This window comes from Thermobia domestica, chromosome 1, assembly GCF_964235325.1.
Source record: "Thermobia domestica chromosome 1, izTheDome1.hap1.1, whole genome shotgun sequence".
Taxonomy (NCBI): domain Eukaryota; kingdom Metazoa; phylum Arthropoda; class Insecta; order Zygentoma; family Lepismatidae; genus Thermobia; species Thermobia domestica.
Genome location: NC_137454.1, coordinates 347,907,114 through 347,926,707, shown reverse-complemented (window position 1 = coordinate 347,926,707; position 19,594 = coordinate 347,907,114). Strand labels below are relative to the sequence as shown.

The 19,594-nt window shown below is 37.5% G+C and overlaps 1 protein-coding gene across 1 annotated transcript in view; it reads left to right on the top strand.

The window, feature by feature from the left end:
* LOC145668164 (uncharacterized) overlaps positions 1-14,515 on the top strand; it is a 29,204-nt gene extending 14,689 nt beyond the window's left edge. Inside the window, exons 4-6 of the mRNA XM_081735778.1 lie at positions 7,839-8,057; positions 9,626-9,776; positions 14,096-14,515. Of these exons, the coding sequence (XP_081591904.1) occupies positions 7,839-8,057; positions 9,626-9,776; positions 14,096-14,124 (399 nt within the window). The 3' untranslated portion in view covers positions 14,125-14,515. The remainder of the gene's footprint in view (positions 1-7,838; positions 8,058-9,625; positions 9,777-14,095) is intronic.
* Positions 14,516-19,594: the final 5,079 nt, after the last annotated feature.

Genomic DNA, 19,594 nt, shown 5'->3' with positions numbered 1-19,594 from the left:
TTACATATAATTATAAGATAAATGATATCAGAAAAAAAGTTAACTAATATAAAAGACAACTTTCTGCAATTACGTCAAGCTTTGGACTCTAAAGTGAAGTGTTTTAATATAAAAAGGAAAAATACAACTTACATCAAGAGACTTTGTTCCACGACACCACTTCTTTTTCGATGTTCACCCATGTTCTCGTTTTTTTGTCAGGATCTGAATGCCCCTTTTTGTCTGTTATGCACCTTTTTCTTCCAATATTTTTGTTGAGTTGAGTTGAGTTGTTTTGAGTTTTACGTCCCGTTCAGCAGCGGGGCTATATGAGACGTGGACCTACTGATTAACGTGGAATCCGAACCACATGAGCTCCCGCCAGGCAATATTTTTGTGTAGGTAGAATCAATAACGGACCGAAAACCTAGCCCTTCTCGTACAAAATAGCTCATGGCAGCCACCGAGGTGTTTTGTAGCGACTTCAGGTTACGGTCCTAGGAAAACTCCTCGGCTAATATCAGCCTCATGAGGATTAGTTTGTGATGAAGAATAACCTTCGCTTCAGAGCAGCCTCCAGGGGATGTTAAGATAGGTAGAGAACCTTAGTCCAATGCGACCTCCAGAGGTGTTGTGAGTAACCGATAAGTGGTCAACTGATATCTCCTTAATCTGTGGTTCCTCATTTATAGACCAACTTCAGGTGGCTCGTCCTCTTTCGGTTCCCATCGTGTTGATCTTTGTGTATTTCTGTTCAGTGTATCGTCTGCTTGTTTGTAAACGTTAGCGCGTGTCGTTCATAAACATGTTGTGATGTGGGTATTCTTACACCCCCCACACTGGAAAAAAATAATCTACAAGATTACTTTTAAAAAAAATCCTTTGTAATGAACTGAAATGAAGTTTCACAGAAACACTGATACACTTGAAAACACATTATACTGTAAGAACTGTTAAAAACATTTTGAAATGCTATAACATCTCTAAAAACAATTGTTTTGATATATATAAATATATAATGAAATGGTAATAGCACTATACTTCTGTTCAGGCTAAGCAGGATCAAACTGTCATTATCACTTCCCTCACAGCGGGTAGAAAGTGCCATAACTGTGTTTACTAAATGTACACTAATTGTGTGTAATGACACTAAAACACTATTTGTGTGTATTGGTCGAGGTATTTGGTCACTAAAATCGGTAACAATGTTAATGTCACATTTGTTATTTTCAGTTTGAACTGTATGATTATCAATTTGAACAGCAGGCGCCGATAAATTAAGTCTTTCCAATAGTAATGAGATGTCAAAATGATCTGTTAAACCTTTTCCTTTATATCAGGACTTATTAAAGATGAGGCACAAACAGTTATTATTATTATTATTATTATTATTATTATTATTATTATTATTATTATTATTATTATTATTATTATTATTAGAATTAAGGAAACAAGAATAATTGGAATCGGAATCCTGAAAAATTGCTTTAAAAAAAGAAAGAAGTAAAAGTAGTAAAAAATGGCCGATATCAGTGTCGAGTTCATAGTTTTCGCGGTCGCTGAGATTAATGGTAAAACTCCGATCGCATTAACTTCCAAATTCACCCTATTCGGCTGCGGGCCGTGGGTCAATGGAGCGGGGGGCTACCGAAACGTAAAAGTAATCCATAATGACCAATATTAGTGTCAAATTCATAGTTTGCGCGTTGGCTGAGATCAATGGTGACACTACCACTAGCGATGACTTTCAAATTCATCCACCGTTGTATGCGGACCTTGAGTCACCAGAGGGGGGAGTTTCCGAGACGTAAAAATAATCGAAAATGACCATATTAATGTCAAATACATAGTTTTCGGAGTCGCTGAGCTCAATGGTGAATCTCAAGACTGCGTTTACTTTCACATTGAGCTGCCATCAGCTAAGGAAAGGGATCACGAAACATGTAAAAATAATCCACAATGACCGATATTCGTGTCAAATCCTAGTTTTCGCGGTCGCTGAGATCAATGGCGATACTTTCATTAGCGATTATTTTCAAATTTAGCCACCATTGTATACGGGCCGGGAGTCGCCAGGGGTGGGGAATTGCGGGACATGTAAAAATAATAAAAAATGATTGATATTAGTGTCAAATCCATAGTTTTCGCTATCGCTGAGATGAGTGGGGATACTTCCACAGGCGTTGACTTCCAAATACAGCCCCCATCGGCTGCGGGACAGAGGCGTTGTTTTTTCAAAATTGGAACCAGAGGATCATAGGGGCTTTTACCGGGATATGTAAAAGGTAGTAGAAAATGACAGATGTTAGGGTCACATTCATAGTTTTCGCGGTATCGGCTGGGGGCTAGAGGAGGGTTTTTTTTTCACAATTCGAACCAAGGAGGTCTGAGTGAGCGTTCACCGGGACATGTAAAAGTAGTAGAAAATGAACAATATTTGTGTAGAATCCGTATTTATCGGGGTTGGTCAGATGTATAGTGACACTCCTGATAGTGTTTACGTTCAAATTTACCCCCATCGGCCTTCCCAATGAAAATACATGTACGTTGTTGGATATATATTCACACAAAATATATCCAATTTTTAGAAATTTTTCTTAATTGTTCTCCCGTTGTTCAGTTTGTTTACATTGATATTTTATCTGATCCGTGCGAAGAACAGGCATAACAGCTAGTACGAAATGGTAAAGTGTTTGTCATGGACCAAATTACAATGAATTCATTTATATAGATAATTATTATAATTATCATTGATAATTATTTCCTTGTTGAATTATAGATACTTTTCAGTGGAAAAAATAATAAAATTTGTAAGTCCCAAATCAACGTAAAATAGACCAACGTAAAGGAAAAAAATTATAAAATTTTCCATATAATTAAGCTTACAAACTTAAAATTTCCATGTAATTAAGCTAAATTTCCATTTTTGTGTCGTTTTGTGCGCCTATTTCCTCGTTTTGTCGTCACCGGAAATGGGTCAATGTTATCCTACAAATATGGCGGAAGAAGTTAATGCTGTTCCGTCAGGAACGATTTCGAGGTCGTCTCCTTCACATCGCCTTGTGGTGTTTTCTACCGTTTTGTTAGCCTATTTCCACGTTTTATTAATCAATGGTAGTGGGTCAAAATGGGCATTCAAAATATGGGAAGAAAAATGACCCACTCTCCCACCAGTATCAAATTTCGAGGTCGCTTTCTTCGCAATGTTTAGTGCATGTTTTGTATCGTTTCTGCACATATTTTCACGTTTTGTGCGCCAACGAAAGTGGGTCAAAGAAGACCTACAAATATGGCAGAAAAAGACATATTCATCTCACATTCAAGGCCCATTTTGACCCACTTCCACTGATGCACAAAGCGACACAAATCATGCATAAAAATGTGAAGGAAACGACCTCGACATTTGATGGTGACGAAACAGCATTAAGTTATTCCGCTATACTTGTAGGCCATTTTGACCCATTTTCGCTGTCGCACTAAAGTGGAAATAGGAGCACAAAACGGTACAAAACAGGCACTATACGATGCGAAAGAAACGACTTACAAATTCGATAGTGGCGGAACAAAGGCTCTTTTTCCTCACACCTTGGACCATTTTGGCGCATTTCTGGTGATGCTCAAAACGTGGAAGTAGGCGAAGAGAACGGTACAAAATACACTCTAAACGATGTGAAGGAAACGTCCTCCAAATTCGTTGGTGGAGGAACAGCATTAACTTGTTTCGTTATATTCGTAGGTCCATCTTGACCCACTTCCGGTGACGCACAAAACTTACAAAACATGCACTAAACGATGCGAAAGAACCGACCCCGAAATTCGATAGTGGCGGAACAGTAAGCCATTTAACTCCCACTTTAAAGGACCGTTTAACTCTCCTCGGGTGATGCACAAGACGAGAAATAGGTGCAGAAAACTTTAAAAAGGCATTAAACAATGCGAAAGTGACGATCTAGAAATTCGATAGTGTCGGAACAGTGGGTCATTTATGTCACACCTTGGAGGCTCATCTTGACACACTTCTGGTGACGAACAAAACGTGGAAATAGGGGCACAAAACGGCACAAAACAGGCACTAGCCAATGAGAAAGGAAGGATCTCGAAATTCGGTAATGGCGGAGCAGTGAGTCATTTAACTCCCACTTTGAAGGCCCGTTTAACTCACTTCCGGTGATGCAGAAAACGAGGAAGTAGGCACAGAAAACTTTTTAAAAAATAGGCAGTAAACGATGCGAAAGAAACGACCTAGAAATTCGATAGTGGCGGAACTCTTGGTCATTTTCGTCACACTTTGGAGGCCCATTTTGACTCACTTCTGGTGGCGCGCAAAACGTGGAAACAGGGGCACGAAACGAGAAGATACAGGCACTAAAGGATGTGAAAGAAGCGACCTCGAAATTCGTTGGTGACGGAACAGTGATTAATTTTCGTCCCATCTTGGGGACTCATTTTAACCCACTTCCCATGACGCACAAAACGGCACAACACGATGTGAAGGAAACGACCTCGAAATCCATTGGTGGCGGAACAGCAATAACTTGTTCCGCCATATTTGTAGGCTCTTTTAGACCCACTTCCGGTGACGCACAAAGTGTGGGAATAGGCGCATAAAGCGACAGAAAACATGCAATAAAGATGCAAAACAAAAGTACCTCGAAATTCGTTGGTGGGGGAACAAGTTAATGACGCCGTGAGCACCTATATAAGTATATACTGTAGTTCTTACCATCAAGGCTGAGAACTGCACGATCCAATTTTTTAGCCAAAGTAGAAGCCCAACCGGGATAGTGATGTCAACCGGCTCGGCTCGGCTCGGTTCAACTGAGCGTACAGCATGAGCTGGCTTGGTTGGGATGACCCATCGACTGGGCTCAATTGAGCCGATGGCTTTAGCCGGCTCGGTAGGGACGAGTCATCGACTCGGCTCGAATGGAACCAATGGCTCGAACCAGCTCCATTCAAACGAGTTCATAGGCTGGGTTCGAGTCAGCTTAACTGAGCCGATGGCTCGAACCGGCTTGGTTGGGGTAAGCAATCAGCTCGGTTCGGTTCGGCTCGAGCTGGCTCGGTTGGATGAGCTGTTGGCTCGGCTCACTTCTCGGTTCGGCTCGATAAGTGAATGAGCTGTGAGCGAGCCGCTTGAGTCGTTGACAACCCTAAAACCGGGTCGAGCAGTTTTGAACATGTTTGGCTGGAGCCCTATAACTTTTAAGAATTTTTGGCTCGAGCCCGAATACTTGCTCCTCCCGAACTCAAACCTAGAACCTCGTGACCGATGTCCTTGCCTCCTGAAGATTTCTTGACGACCGAGATCGACAGTCAACTAATTTTTTTTGTATTCAGATACAAACCGCCTATATTCCATGTTAATACAGATACACGGTGTTATAATAATAATTATAATTAGTTATAGTAACAGTAGTAGTATCATTGATAATTATATTGTCTATGTAGGATATTTGAAGAGAGTAGTACTTGGAACTATACAAAAGATTTAGCTTGGATTGGCTCGTTTTGGCTGGACTCGATGGAAACTCCATCCGAATTCGAGTCGAGTTGGGGGAATTTTTTCGAGCCGAGTTCTCGAGTCGAGCTCAAAGATGTTTGCTTAGAGTCGAGTCGAGTTTTAAAGAAAACTCGCTCGAACTCGCTCGTGCCCATTCCTATTGTATGCATGACGGGCATATAGAGTTCTTTCGAGAGGGATAGAACCATAAACATAATATAATTTAAAAAATACTTAGTTTCACGGCTTTCTTCCCAGGGAGGCGAAGGGATGGTAGTTATCCAGCTTTTCTTATAAGTACCTTATTTGAAACATGTAAAACAGTAACAAGTGGAAAACACAATATACTCACATCTTCTTCTCTTCTGTTTTCATTGCTGATTTCAATTGCAATTAACAGTTACAATTAACAATTACAAATTTCAATTGTGAATTGCAATTAATAATTAAAAGTTTCAATTGCCTGGTGACCAATTAACAATTAACAATTGACGAAAATTTAATTGCAAATTTTATGATTGAAATCAATTGCAATTGAAATTCATTGTCAATTACAAATTGAAATCAATTGCAATTAATTTTCAGAGCATCTACTTTCTATTGATTGATCAATTGCAATTGATTTCAATTGATTTTGCCCAACACTGCTTACAAATAACTGTAAAATTCAAAATGAAATGAAATGAAATCTTTAAGTTTTACGTTCCGCGGTTATGCCGGTTAGGCTAAAGGAGACGGTGATAATGAGGAATGAATGAAATGGTATAATAAAGAAAGTGGGAGGAAACGGGAGAACCCCGAGAAAATTCACGCACATGGTGTTTGCCCAAAACAAAGTTCACTTGGCGGGCCCTGGTATCGAACTCGGGACCCCAAGCACCAGAGGTGAACGCTCTACCACTGTGCTACCGCGGCCCCAAAAGTAAAATTCATATCATAAATCCTGAAATTATTAGTTCTTTAACTAGGGTTGCATAATTTTTTTGATCCAAAATACGGACAAACCTTAAAATGACGATCCATAAAGTATGGACGGATTTAATTCGCTTATAATTTACATAAAAATGCTCATATTGAAATCCAATAAAGTGCAAACGGTAGCGGAAGGATTAAATTTTTACCTGTAATCTGCACCAGCTCAGTTCATTCACCGCCTCACCTCCAACTAGACCTCCATGGATCATCTAGGAATCGACTTCTGTGGGCTGTTGATGATGCTTTCCCTTACCCTGCTCACTGTTGCAGGCGATGTTGGCGGCCTCCCACTTCGAGCACGGTCCAGGACGCTTCCTGTATCCAAGAACTTAGCATGCCACTTTCGGATTGCACTCTCAGTCGGTGCCGGCTTTTTGAACTCTTTGGTGAACTTTCGACACACCAGAATTGGTGATTTTAGCTCTGCGTACCAGAGAACACATTGCGCTTTCTCTTTCACCGACACCATCTTTGACACGGTAAAAAAATAGTCTTCTCAGAGGAGTTTTTCATTTATTTATTTCTTTAAAAGACACAAACACCAATACAGCTTACAACTTACTTTTAACAGTCAACATTGAAACAACAATGAAAACAACATTAGATGGAATTTGGTAAGAAACTGACCCTTGCCCTCCCTCTTCCTCTCTCAACGTGTTCAGAGTTGCCGCTTATGTAACAGTGTTGCCAAGTAAAAATTTAATCCTTCCGCTACCGTTTGCATTTTATTTGATTTCATTATGAGCATTTTTATGAAAATTATAAGCAAATTAAATCTGTCCAGACTTTATGAAAACCTTGTATTTGAAATTGCTTACTTAAAAATCACCTTTTTAGTTTATTACACAATTGCATACTATAATATTTAAAACACTATTGGAAAATAACATGTTTTATATTTTTTTCATTAACACAAATATAAACCATGCAATTAAATCACATATATTAAATCTAACCAAAAGAACTCTGGAATGGAAAAAGGAGACAATTTTTTTTTTAAAAATATAACCTATTTTATTAATTGTAACTAAAATATAAGTTATATGATAAAGACAATTCTTTTTGCCCGAGATTTTAGTGATTCCCGACTAGGAATTTTTCTTGTAGCTCCAAAAACTGTCAAATACGGACATTTTCCTATTTGATGCTTTGTACGAAACGGACACGGACCCCAAACTACAAACAGTTCGTACAAAACACGGATATATGGCAACCCTATCTTTAACAAATGGACATGTAGTAGTGAAAATTTCCACATAGGTTTTAGCAACAGCGATCTTACACCTTGTAGTCTAAGATAAAAAAGGTTGCGGTCTTTCAGACTACTGTTTTTTCTATTCACAAATATAATCAAATTAATATATGTATGTTTTATTTTCAGTTAACTTTAAGCAGAGGCGTTATTGACAAATTTGTTGTTCTTGAATCTGGTTTAAATAAAAAACATACCGAATTACAATTTGAAGCACAGTGTTTCCCACTTTACTCTGTCCTGCTTGCTGCTGACTGCCCCTGCGTAGATTATCTAAGCTTGAATATGAAGGACAATGGCAGTTTGAAAGTTCTGAAAAATATCCCCATCACAAAGATGAATATAAAGGTAAGCAAACACCATTCTGTAATTGATCTAACTTTTGGATAGATGTTTTAATTTTTCAAAATCATTATTTTCCGATTTCTATTTTAAATATGTGCGATTTCAACCGTTCTGACAGGAGATTAAAGAAAATCTTAAGTCATTTAAATATAAGCAGTCTTACGTTGTATCAAGGCGTAATTTTGTTTTAATGAAGCGGTTTCAATGTGGTCTGATACCTTTTTCGAAACTTCTAAATGTTGCTGAAGTGGATTCAAATACTGCCTTCCTGTGCAACTTTCCTGAGAGATAAAGTAAATAAACTCCCTTTTCAAAACTATAACGAACTTGTCTTCATGAGAAAGGGTATATGATGTAAAATTCCTCGATTTGTTGGAGATTGTTTTAATTTGTTTCTTTCCTGTGATAAAAATTGATATGAATTTCATGATAAATCAGAGGAAGCACAACAAATTTTAAGCAGCGAAAACACAACAAACTGTGCATCGTACCATATTGGCCCAAATATAAGGCGTACATTTTTTCTTATCCAAATTACACCTCTAACTCCGCTTGTTAGATTGCGATTTATATTCACAATTTTGCAAAAAAGTACATTTCCTCATATCGCATGCCGTTAAAAATGTACTGATTTCTTATTTTGAAACATCCATAATGCAACAATAACATTATAGAAAATGACCATATTATAGATACCGTAATGTCACTCAACAATAGGATTGTCGAAAATGTCCATATTTTCGATAACGTGCTCTTTCATTTTAATGTGTTCGTCATTCTCTACAATTATACCGATATTCGTTCGTGCTGAAGTGGATCTACAAATTTGTCGTCAATATAAACAATCGTGAAGAGAAGAAACTATCATCAAGCGCAGGGGCGCAAAAACAAAATTTTCTAGGGGGGCTATCTCCGTTGTTTGCTATATCTCGTTTGGCATTTTTGGTATTTAATATATGTGGTTTGCTATATTAACCCTACCCCCCTTCGGGCACCCATGATCAAGCGTAAGTTAGCCTAGGATACAATATTTACCTGCCAGTGTTTTTAACAATCAGGATCATGTTGCAGTTTGCGACACAAAATCAAAGAAATGGGATGCAAACGCAACACTGCGTCACAAAATGCAATACAGCTAAGATCAAAATTTGTTACCGAAATGAGGTACTTAAAAAAAGTCAGTATATCATTGTCTTTCCTTCAAAACAGAACGGTTCTCCTTCAACGTTTCAATGTCTTATATACTATTAGAAATTCAGTGATAAATATCCCCCGCTCGGAAACCCAGCCTCTCCTCTTTAGGTTCTCAATAATACAAACCACCCACTACAAACTACACATAATATTAAAGGTATTTATAAAATTGGCGAGAGAGATACTTTGTGCACATTGACATTATATTACATCATAAGATTATCACTTTAAAAAATAAAATTATCGTTTTTTCTAAAAAAAATTGTCTTTTAAAATGTTTGTGTGTTTATTGAATCGAATAGTTTTATGTGAAAAGAGACTTTCGTAATGTTTCAAAATTATTTCAAATTCTTTTTCTTTTCTTTTTTTCTTTCTAGATAATCTCGATTTACATTTCGAATGATGATTGGGCAGAGATAAAATTGAGTAAATATCTTGCTAAAAGTTCGTATTCTATTCATACCACTGTCATTGGAACTGGCACAAAAAGAATCATAATACGTAACAAGGATTGGGATTCGAATAACGGTATGTATTCCACTTATTATAGTATGCAATAAGAAATTGTTTGTAATGCTCTGATATCGTAGATTAATAAACTACATATGTTTCCTTATTTATATGATTTGAAGACTAGGGACGGGGATAAAATGTAACTGAAGTTGACGTTAAAATTTTAATCAAATACTTTCTCGCATGAATACCGCCTGTAAAAGTCTCACATTTGCAAAAGTATTACTTAGTTGGTATTTTAAGCTCACAAGCTGGCATTTTAATTCCTACCCTCCTGGCGGTGATGGCCAGGTCACGGTCAGAAAAGTAGTCTGTGAATTTTACTCGAGTTATGGAAAATATCACAGCTTAAAAGATTTAAAATATAGATATTTCAACGGTCATATGCTTAGGTAGATACAAACTTTAGCTTTTCAAATTTTCTTCAATCTTTCATTTCAGAACCGATAATCTTTTAACATTTTTGATACAAAAGCACACTATTGGACATTATGTAGCAGCAAGAAGGGTAATCGGATTAATTCTACACTTGCAGAGTGTGTACCGAATGGATGGATATGTTGAAGAACTATGTATCACAACTGTTCTTCGTGATACATGGGCAATCGCAGCCTTTATTACATTAGTTTATATCTCAAGACCGACCTGCAGTTTTACGTGTTAATCGTTTGTTTTGGAGACGAGATGAAACCTCTCGTTTGGTAACTGAGGTCATTTTTCACCTACTCCAATTATATCCTAAGTTACCATAAAATCTGGACCCATTAACCTGTTAGTCGCCCGCGTGGAAGGCTGGGGAAGCCTCTCCATCCCTGGTAGTGATATATTATTCTAAAAATAGATGAGTCCCTTTATTCTATAAGGAAGACCAAAGTATCACAAAGGAAATTCTATTTTCTCCTAATTGGAGCGACTTCTTTTCATAAAGGACGAGAAACCATGAAAAGTGGTGGGACTCTTCCTTTCTCAACACTGATTTAGGAGCGGCTATGGCGGAGTTAGAATATGTGGACCTTAAATGATTAACAGTGTGGTTCTGCAATATGTTATATATGCCGGTCGTGTCCCCTGGAACAGAAAGTAGATAATACAAGCAAATCATATTTTGGTAATGGTCGAAAGTTGGCGTAATGTCATTCTTTCTGTATCAGTGTGTCAATGTCTACTTGTCGAATGCAGTACCAAATCCAGCAGGTTACTGTCTTTGATAGAGAAATAACTGTGGCATATCGCGATTGCGGAGTACTCGTTTGCAACATTGGTGACTATATTGGACGGAATGCAGCGGCAGTTCATATGAATCGATGAATCCAAGAAAGTAATATATGTAACAACATATACGAGGATCCCAACGACCTTGTTGTATGACAGACCGAGAGAAGATACTATTTATTCTCATATTTACAATGGATTGGGAAACAACATTTCGAACAGTGAGAAACAAATTATAGATTTGACCACAATGATCAGTGTTCGAAAGTATTCGCATGCCGCACATGGAGAGCCAAATGACAAGATGTCCTCTTGTCAGATTAATTCCACTTCCAGCTCCAGGATCACGATAGATCCATGCATGTCTTATAGTACCGTGGCAACAGACTGGATGACGTAACAAGCTTTTTTATCGCTATATCTGTCCAGCACCAGTTGTTCAAGTGTGAGGTACTTTCGAATTCTATTTCCGCTTGTGTTGAATACACATTGAAGCGTCCTCTACCAGCAAAACGTACATGGATAAGTTGGAATTGAATGTAGTTCTTTACTGTAGGTAATGTACAGAGTTATTTCCCAATAGAAAAACGCGTCATGTCCTACACTTCTTTGAAGGACATGTTTTCACTTCTTCTTGCCTAGTGCGCTTGCCGACCAAGCACTTCTTATTCTCGATTGCACAACATTTTGAACACCACAAATCTTCCCCAATTACATTTGGTGTCTTTGGCAATATCTAATAATCTATTAGCTTGCCATGGCTAAGAGGGCATCCAACATCTCGTCCTATCTGTGCCTTGATGTGTCGCAGCTCTTCTGTATGCCAATGGTAGTTTAGACTGTATGTTCGATTTTAACAATATTGTGCAATACATCCCATAGAATAGTAAATGTTATAGTTTCACACTTGTGGCTTAAGTTATATTAAAAGGGGAAAAAGATGTAAATAATTATAGACCAATTTCAGTACTTAGTAATTGTGTCAAGGTATTTGAAAAATGTGTTTAAAAATAGAATAATTGCTTTCATAGTACAAAATTGTGCTTTTTCAACGAATCAGGGTGGATTCCGAACTGGTAGCATTACATCAGATGATATATGTAAGTAACAGTATTTATTAATAATAACGAAAATATAATTACAGTATTTTTAGACCTAGCTAAAGCATTTGATAAATTATCACACAAAATTCTGCTATACAAACTTGAGAGTAGGTTGTATATCGTTATCTTGGTTTGGTAGCTATTTAAGTAACAGAAAACAGATGATCCAAATTGGAAAGTGTCGAAGTGAATGTAGAACTGTATATTATCGAGTGGTACAAGGAACAGTCCTAGGTCCAGTATATTCTTCATATTTATTAATGATATATATAACCTAGAAATAGATGGGCATATACAATATTTCGCTGATGATACTTTCCTAACTGTAGCTGGCAAGACATGGGAAGAGTCGAATCAGTGCTCATAAAAATATAGATTTCTCATCATCTCCGTCATGGCTTAGTAATAATATGTTAATACTTAATGCTGATTTGACATTCTCACCTACTTCTATTGGACAACTAACGAAGAAGTCACCAAAAATTGCATAATTTTGAAAGTACTAAAACATGTCAATGTAAAAATTCTATTAGAGAAGAAAACGTAAAATATTTAGGAATATACATTGATAAACATTTAAAGTGAAATTACCTTGTTCAATATTTCATTAAAGTTTTAAGAAAATTATCTCACAAATTTTGTCCAACTGAGAAATGTTGTTAATTTAGAAATGTTACGTAGGTATCATGATCTTGTACAGAGTATATTAAATTCAGGTACTGCTTAGTCTACACACTTAAATCAATATTTATACAACAAAATAATATTTTGAGAATATTTCTTAAGAAACGACTAGCCGAAAGACTAAATTTAGAAACTCGTTATAAAGAGTTGTCAGTTTTATCTATTAATAAATTGTATATGACATCTGTTTTAATTTACCTGAGAAATAATATAAATGAGTGGGAAGTAATTGATCATAAATATGCAACCAGAAGTGTAACACGAAAAAACATTTATCTGCAATAAGAACAAAAAATGAAGTGTTGACATGATCATGTAAGAGAGCATGCAGGGAAATATAAAGACCGACGATATAACATCATAAAAATGTCTCAAAGGAGCACGTGCACCCCCCTTCGTTGTAAATATACACTATCTAAAATGAGGAGCTAGCAGTTAAAATAGCAACACATTCCGAAACGTTCTGCCATCATATTTCTGTTTGGGGCTTAAAAGAAAGCAGAGCTTTGCAAAAGTAAGTTTAAGTTGATTTTCTGAAGGTTGAAGCAAAAGGGTTCACCAAGCAAAACAATATAACATTTTCAAAGTAGGAAAGAACAGAGAAGGCCGGAGAAGGGAAGGATATTTTTGTCCTCTATTCCACTTGCGACCTTCTTTAAAATACCCCACTCTCCCTTCTATGTATCAGCGTTGTCTGGGGTAAAGAATACTGTCACATACCACTTTGAAGAGTTTCATTATGATTGGTTATTTTGGTAGTAATTGGTGCAACCCTCCAATTAGAATTACTTCCGTTCACCTCCTAATCTACCTAGACCTTATATTACTCTAAACTCTTCATTTTCTTCAAGTTCATTTGTTTTCAGTATCTTAAGTCCACGCGAATGGAGAGCTCCTCCACGCTTCAAGTTAACACGCGCATAGGTCAAAGGACCTTCCTGAGATTTCTGCTCAACCTCTCTCACGCACAAAACCAATGTGTGAGGGACTAAGAGAGTCAGTTGAGGGGCTCAGAGAGCGAGGGCGAGTCAGGTTGAGGAGTACTGAGAGTTCTTGAGGATCAAGGCGAGTGAGGTTGAAGGCATGTTTTTGGCTTGAGGTTGAGTTGGAGAAAATGTCCACCTGTGTTATGCTATATCTGCTTACGCTATACCGTGACTACCGTGCAGTAATAGCGCTCATATACCTAGCTAATACCTGAAAATCAATTAACTCAAGTTGACTTTAATTTACATAAAAGTTTGGATTATAATTTTATTTTTTATTTTATGCTCCATAAACCCAATTCTAAATAATAACTTCAAGATGGTGATTTTATGTTCTCTTTAATTTCAGATATGCCTGGACTTGAGAAGGAAAATTAATTAAACACGATATACATTTTTGTTTAAATGGCCAATGTCTGGACTGCTGTGGTTGAATTAGGTTTGGTTGAACAATACTTTCTACTTGAATAGAATAATTGTTTCTTTGTAACTAAAATTGCAATAGTAATAGTTGCATGATGAAGCATTGTACAAATATGTTCGTGGTTGTAGAGCACAACCAAAATATAATTTAGTAAAAAGTTGCCGTGTCAATAAAACAAGACATGAGCAAACTGAAAAATAAGATATAATAATTATCTAGATTACAAATGGTAACTAAGCATGTTACCAAATATTTTGTTTTCGTTTTAAAATGTTTGCAATTCAGATTGTTTAATTTAATGTATTCCGAACAATTTATCTAAAAATAAATGATATTTCAATAAAAGGTATTATTTTACTGCTTCGTAGCACATTAACTTCTTAGGTAAAAGAAGTACTCGGAGAATACCAAACTTCAGACTTTGGGCAAAAGTACATCTGTGTACATCAATGATGACTGTTCTGCGATGTCACAGCCTGTTAATCTTCTTCTCAGTAAACCACAAGGAAAGGAGAAGTAGATATAGCTAACCAGTCGTTGATTTATCATGACGGTTGTAACAGGTAAATTAGGACATTAATAGCGTAAACGAAAGTATGCTACCCGGGTATCTATGATTACGCATACGCTGTAAATTAGTGATAAACAGTTTGGTTCTTTTTCCGGAGTTGATGCCTTTTAATCAAGTCCAGAGAAGGATCCGTTCCTTGGGATCGAATACTTTGATTCCAACTTCTTTGACTTTACAATTCGATTCCTCCAATTCAAAGAAACGAATCCTTTTGGTTTTGATGAATTGACTAACTCATAGCTGTTATATAGTCCTTCAATACGATACCTACTTTCAGCCAAACTAGCTAAACCACTTTTATAAAGTGAGGAGCTGCTACAAAGTTTGTTTTCGTAGAGGTGGGAGGGGGTTCCTGGTTGGTTATCATGCAACCATAGGAGTTTACAAGGAGAGATTGTCATGCTGCGAGCTGGGAAAGTGGGGGAAGCAGAACTATACGAGAAGAGATTGTCATACTACGAGCTAAGAGGTAGAGGCAAGTAGAAGTGCACAAGGAGAAATTGTCATGCTATGAGCTAGGAGGTAGGAGGAAGTAGAAGTGTACAAGGGGAAATTGTCATGCTACGAGGTAGGGGTAAGTAGAAGTGTACAAGGAGAGATTGTCATGCTAAGAGGTAGGAGGTAGATTGAAGTAGAAGTGTACAAGGAGAGATTATCATGCTACTAGCTAAGTAAAAGTGTACAAAGAGAGATTGTTATGCTACAAGCTAGGAGATAAGGGTAAGAAGAAGTGTACAAGGAGAGATTGTCATGCTACTAGTTAGGAGGTAGGGGGATTTAGAAATGTAAAAAGGGGAGACTGTCATACTACGAACTAGGAGGGAGGGCAAGTAGAAGTGTACAAGGAGAGATTGTCATGCTAGAAACTAAGAAATAGGAGAAGTAGAAGTGTACAAGGTGATATTGTCATGCTACCAGCTGGGAAGAAAGAGGAGGTAGAAATGTACAAGGGGAGATTGTCATGCTATGTTGCTAGAAAGTAAGGGGAAGTAGAAGTGTACAAAGATATATTGTCATGCTACAAGTTGGTAGGAAGGAGGAAGTAGAAGTATGCAAGGGGAGATTCTCATGCTACGAGCTTGTTAGTTATATTTTTAAACAAGGGACACGGAGACAAAGAAGAAATGTAGGTTCATTATATGGTTCTTCGCTACTCAATGTATCCCTATTCTTAAGTATTACTATTATCCACATCAATCCATCAACTAGGTCCACTAATTCTATGTTCGATTCCATTATCTGGTTTCACCAACCAAGCTTGCCAACTATAGTAAGTAAATACGTTCTCTTATTCGCCTGGATGGATCCGTCTTTAAAATTGCTTCCATAATTAATCAGGTATCTTTCAAAGATTCGATTCTTTCACTCAATGAAGGAATTATGCTTTTGAAACAAATCGTTTGGTAATTGCCCATTGCTACTGTAACAGTTATTTGATTCTCCTGCATGATCCTTTGCCCTGCTTTGGTTATTTTGTTTCTCTCTGCTTTTCTCAGATTGTGAAAGCGCATTGTAACATCAGGTATCAGTTAGATGGAAACGATTGTTATACTTGAACAGATACTAGAAGAAAAGTGTGAGTATGGTGGTGTAAATCACCAATTGTTCGCAGGCTTCAAGGAATTCTTTTATTCGGTTGAGAGTGACAAGCTCTATAATATCTCTAAAGGATTACGAAGTCTCAAGAATATTGTAAGATTGGTGATGACGTGGTTCATTGGTTTGGAGCATAGAGTCCATTTCAACATCGAGACTACGTGAGATATGACTTTGCAAAAGAATTAGAAATGTGTGGATAGTGGATAGTCAAAAAGATGTCCACTTCTTTTGGAATTTGTCTACTGCACATACGAGACATATTAAAAAAATAATTAAACTGATTTTTTTTACGATGAATTGTAATATTTTTATAAATTAGAGTGCTTTCTTCAAAATAGTCTCCTCGTAACTACAGAACGTTGGAGACATTCTTTCTGTTCCTTGCAGCAGTGCTGGTAGACTTGTTTTAATATCTTTCAATCTGTCGGTTACGCTCTTCTGAATATTATTCGGTGTACCAAAATGGCGCCCTTTCCAGTGGTTTCTGAGCAAGAGGAATAAACTAAGTCACAATGACTGAGATCCGGCAAATAAGTGCCTAATCAACCATAGGAATGCATTTTCTTCGGTCAAAAAGTCATTATTACAATTTCCAGATTTGCAACACATTGTTCTGGCTTATTCTGATCAATCAGGTTTCCGGTCACTGCGCCCGTCTTTATGGACGGAAGCAGTTTAAACAGGGGAACCACTTACGGGGCAGGAGGGGATAATTGTTCCCTCATCGATCTTGACACAAAATAAACCTTTTTTGGAAGGTTTATTTTGTAAGCGCAAAAGTATTTTGCTAACGTAAATCTTTGTCGATAGTCTATGTTCAAAATGCACCGTATTATTTTTGTACAGAAAGACGACAAATTTGAAATATTCAAATTATGTTTTGCTGAGTAAGAAATGTCACACTGGGCAGTGAAACAACGTTCGAGTTCGAATAATGAATACCATTAATCAACGATTTAAAATACTGCAGTAATACTACAATGCTGACATTTCGGCTGCTTCCGGCCATCAGGTTTGTCTGGTTCAAAGAGTTTGTTCGGTCATCGAGTAGACCATGTCATCATTTCTGTATGGGTCACTGGGTCTGCCTGGTTCAAGGAGTTTGTCCGGATCATCAAGTCTGTCTAGGTTATCATTTCCGTATGGGTCACCGGGTCTGCCTAGTTCTCTGAGTTTATCCGAGTCATCAAGTCTTTCCATGTTATCATTTCTGTATAGGTTAACGGGTTTGCCTGGTTCAAAGAGTTTATCCAGATCATCAAGGCTGTCCAAGTTGTCATTTCTGTATGGGTCACCGGATCTGCCTGGTTCAAGGAGATTGTCTGGGTCATGGAGTCTATCCAGATTATCATTTCTGTATGGGCCAACAGGTCAGAATAGATCTGAGAAGCCAGACCAGAACCGGATGATCCGGACAAAAGACCTAACCCAACCCAAGTGACCTAGTTACCTAGTGCCCATTCCATCACTTCTACGTAGAATAAAAACAAGAGATGGCGAGATTTTTTGGTTAATTTAGCGTTCTAAGAATATGTACACCATCTTTTCTCTCAGAACCCCATTAAACTGTAATGGTAAAAAATGAGGCATTTACCGTTGATCGAAATACAGTAAAACTGGTAATATATAGCGAGAAGTGGTTTTCTGGAATCAATTATTCGTCCCAAGAATATATTCCATTTTCACTTTAATCTCTTTACTAAAACTGGAAGTGGCAGAAATTATTACCATTTCCAGTTTGAATGTCAATTGAGAGAAAATATCATGCCATATAAACCAAACTCGTTTACGTGGTGTACACATTACACTGACATTTGTTATACTATTAATTTTTCCTCCCATACTATCCAAGGTGACCAGAATTTTTACTTGCAAAAACGGGACACATACGAATCGGCGACGCGGGGGGGACCAGGGGTGTAGCCAAGGGGGGCCATCGGGGCCAGGCCCTCCCAAATGGTTTCTTGGCCCCCCCAAATAACCAGCTTTTAAAATATCATAGTAAAATTATCTCGTTTCATTCATTTAAAAGTAACAGAGTTTATTGACAATTAATAATTTATGGTAAAATAGTATGGAGAAATATTGCTTTTTCCATACCGATCGAAAAATAGGATACTTTTTTGTGACAGCAGATTACACAATTTACTGCGATTTATATTTGACAGTTTGAAGACAAACGTTTTAACAAGGTACTACAAATACAGCCATAAAACAAAGGTACTAAACTGATTTGTAAGTACCGTATATTTTTATATGCTTTAAGAAGTGTTTTAAAAGACATAGAGGATGGAAAATTTGGTGAGAAACATTGATTTTATTCAATTTGGATTTCATTCGCTCTCTCTTTTATTTCTACTCAGTGTAATAAAATAATTATGTTTTTCTTAGTCAGGAATAATAAATAAATATTTTTGTCAGGAAACCGTAAAGAAATTAAGTGAAATTTCAAAGAAAATCAATCTTTTGTAGATAGGTTCTGTATACAAGGTCTTAAATTTAAATATAAAGGTAACCAAGAAAAGTTTTGTTGCTTTTTCACCCACCACCTTCGAACATCGATATGTCACCTAACCTGGAAGATCAAAAATAGTCCCCATCAGCATCGACGACCTTCTGAAAACGTTCTGCTAGGCTATGCAATCCATCGCGGTAGAACTTGATGGGCCGTGAAACGAAGAAAGTATCAGGTGCATTTTGGACTTTTACTAGGGATTTCAACTGGGGTCCTCTAAGGTGATTATCCAAAGAATGGAACAGGTGATAATCGGACGGTGCAACACCCGGGGAATATAGTGGTTGCAATATTGTTTCCCATCCAAGGCGGAAAATGATGTCCTGAGTCGTCCTAGCCACGTGAGACTTAGCGTTGTCCAGTAAACGAGGACCCATTTGCAATTCAGAAGTGATGGCTCCAGAGGTTTGAGTTTTTGTTGAGCACAGCTCAACTGCTGACACTACACAGTTGCATTGATACTCTGACCAGTTGGTAGCAGTTCCCGATGCACGATGCACAAAACACACAGAAGGACCTTCTTCTGGTACAGTGCTGGTTTCGGCTGTTTTGAAATCGGTTCATGGGATGCTAACCAATGATGACGGCGCCGTGGAGCTTCGTATAGGACCCACTTTTTATCACATGTCAACGCCCTGTCCAGAAATGGCTCCGAAACAGTAAATAAACACAGGCGACTGCCGCTTACCTTCTGGCCCGGAGTCAAAATATGTGAGACCCATCGGGAACCGGTCAAAAC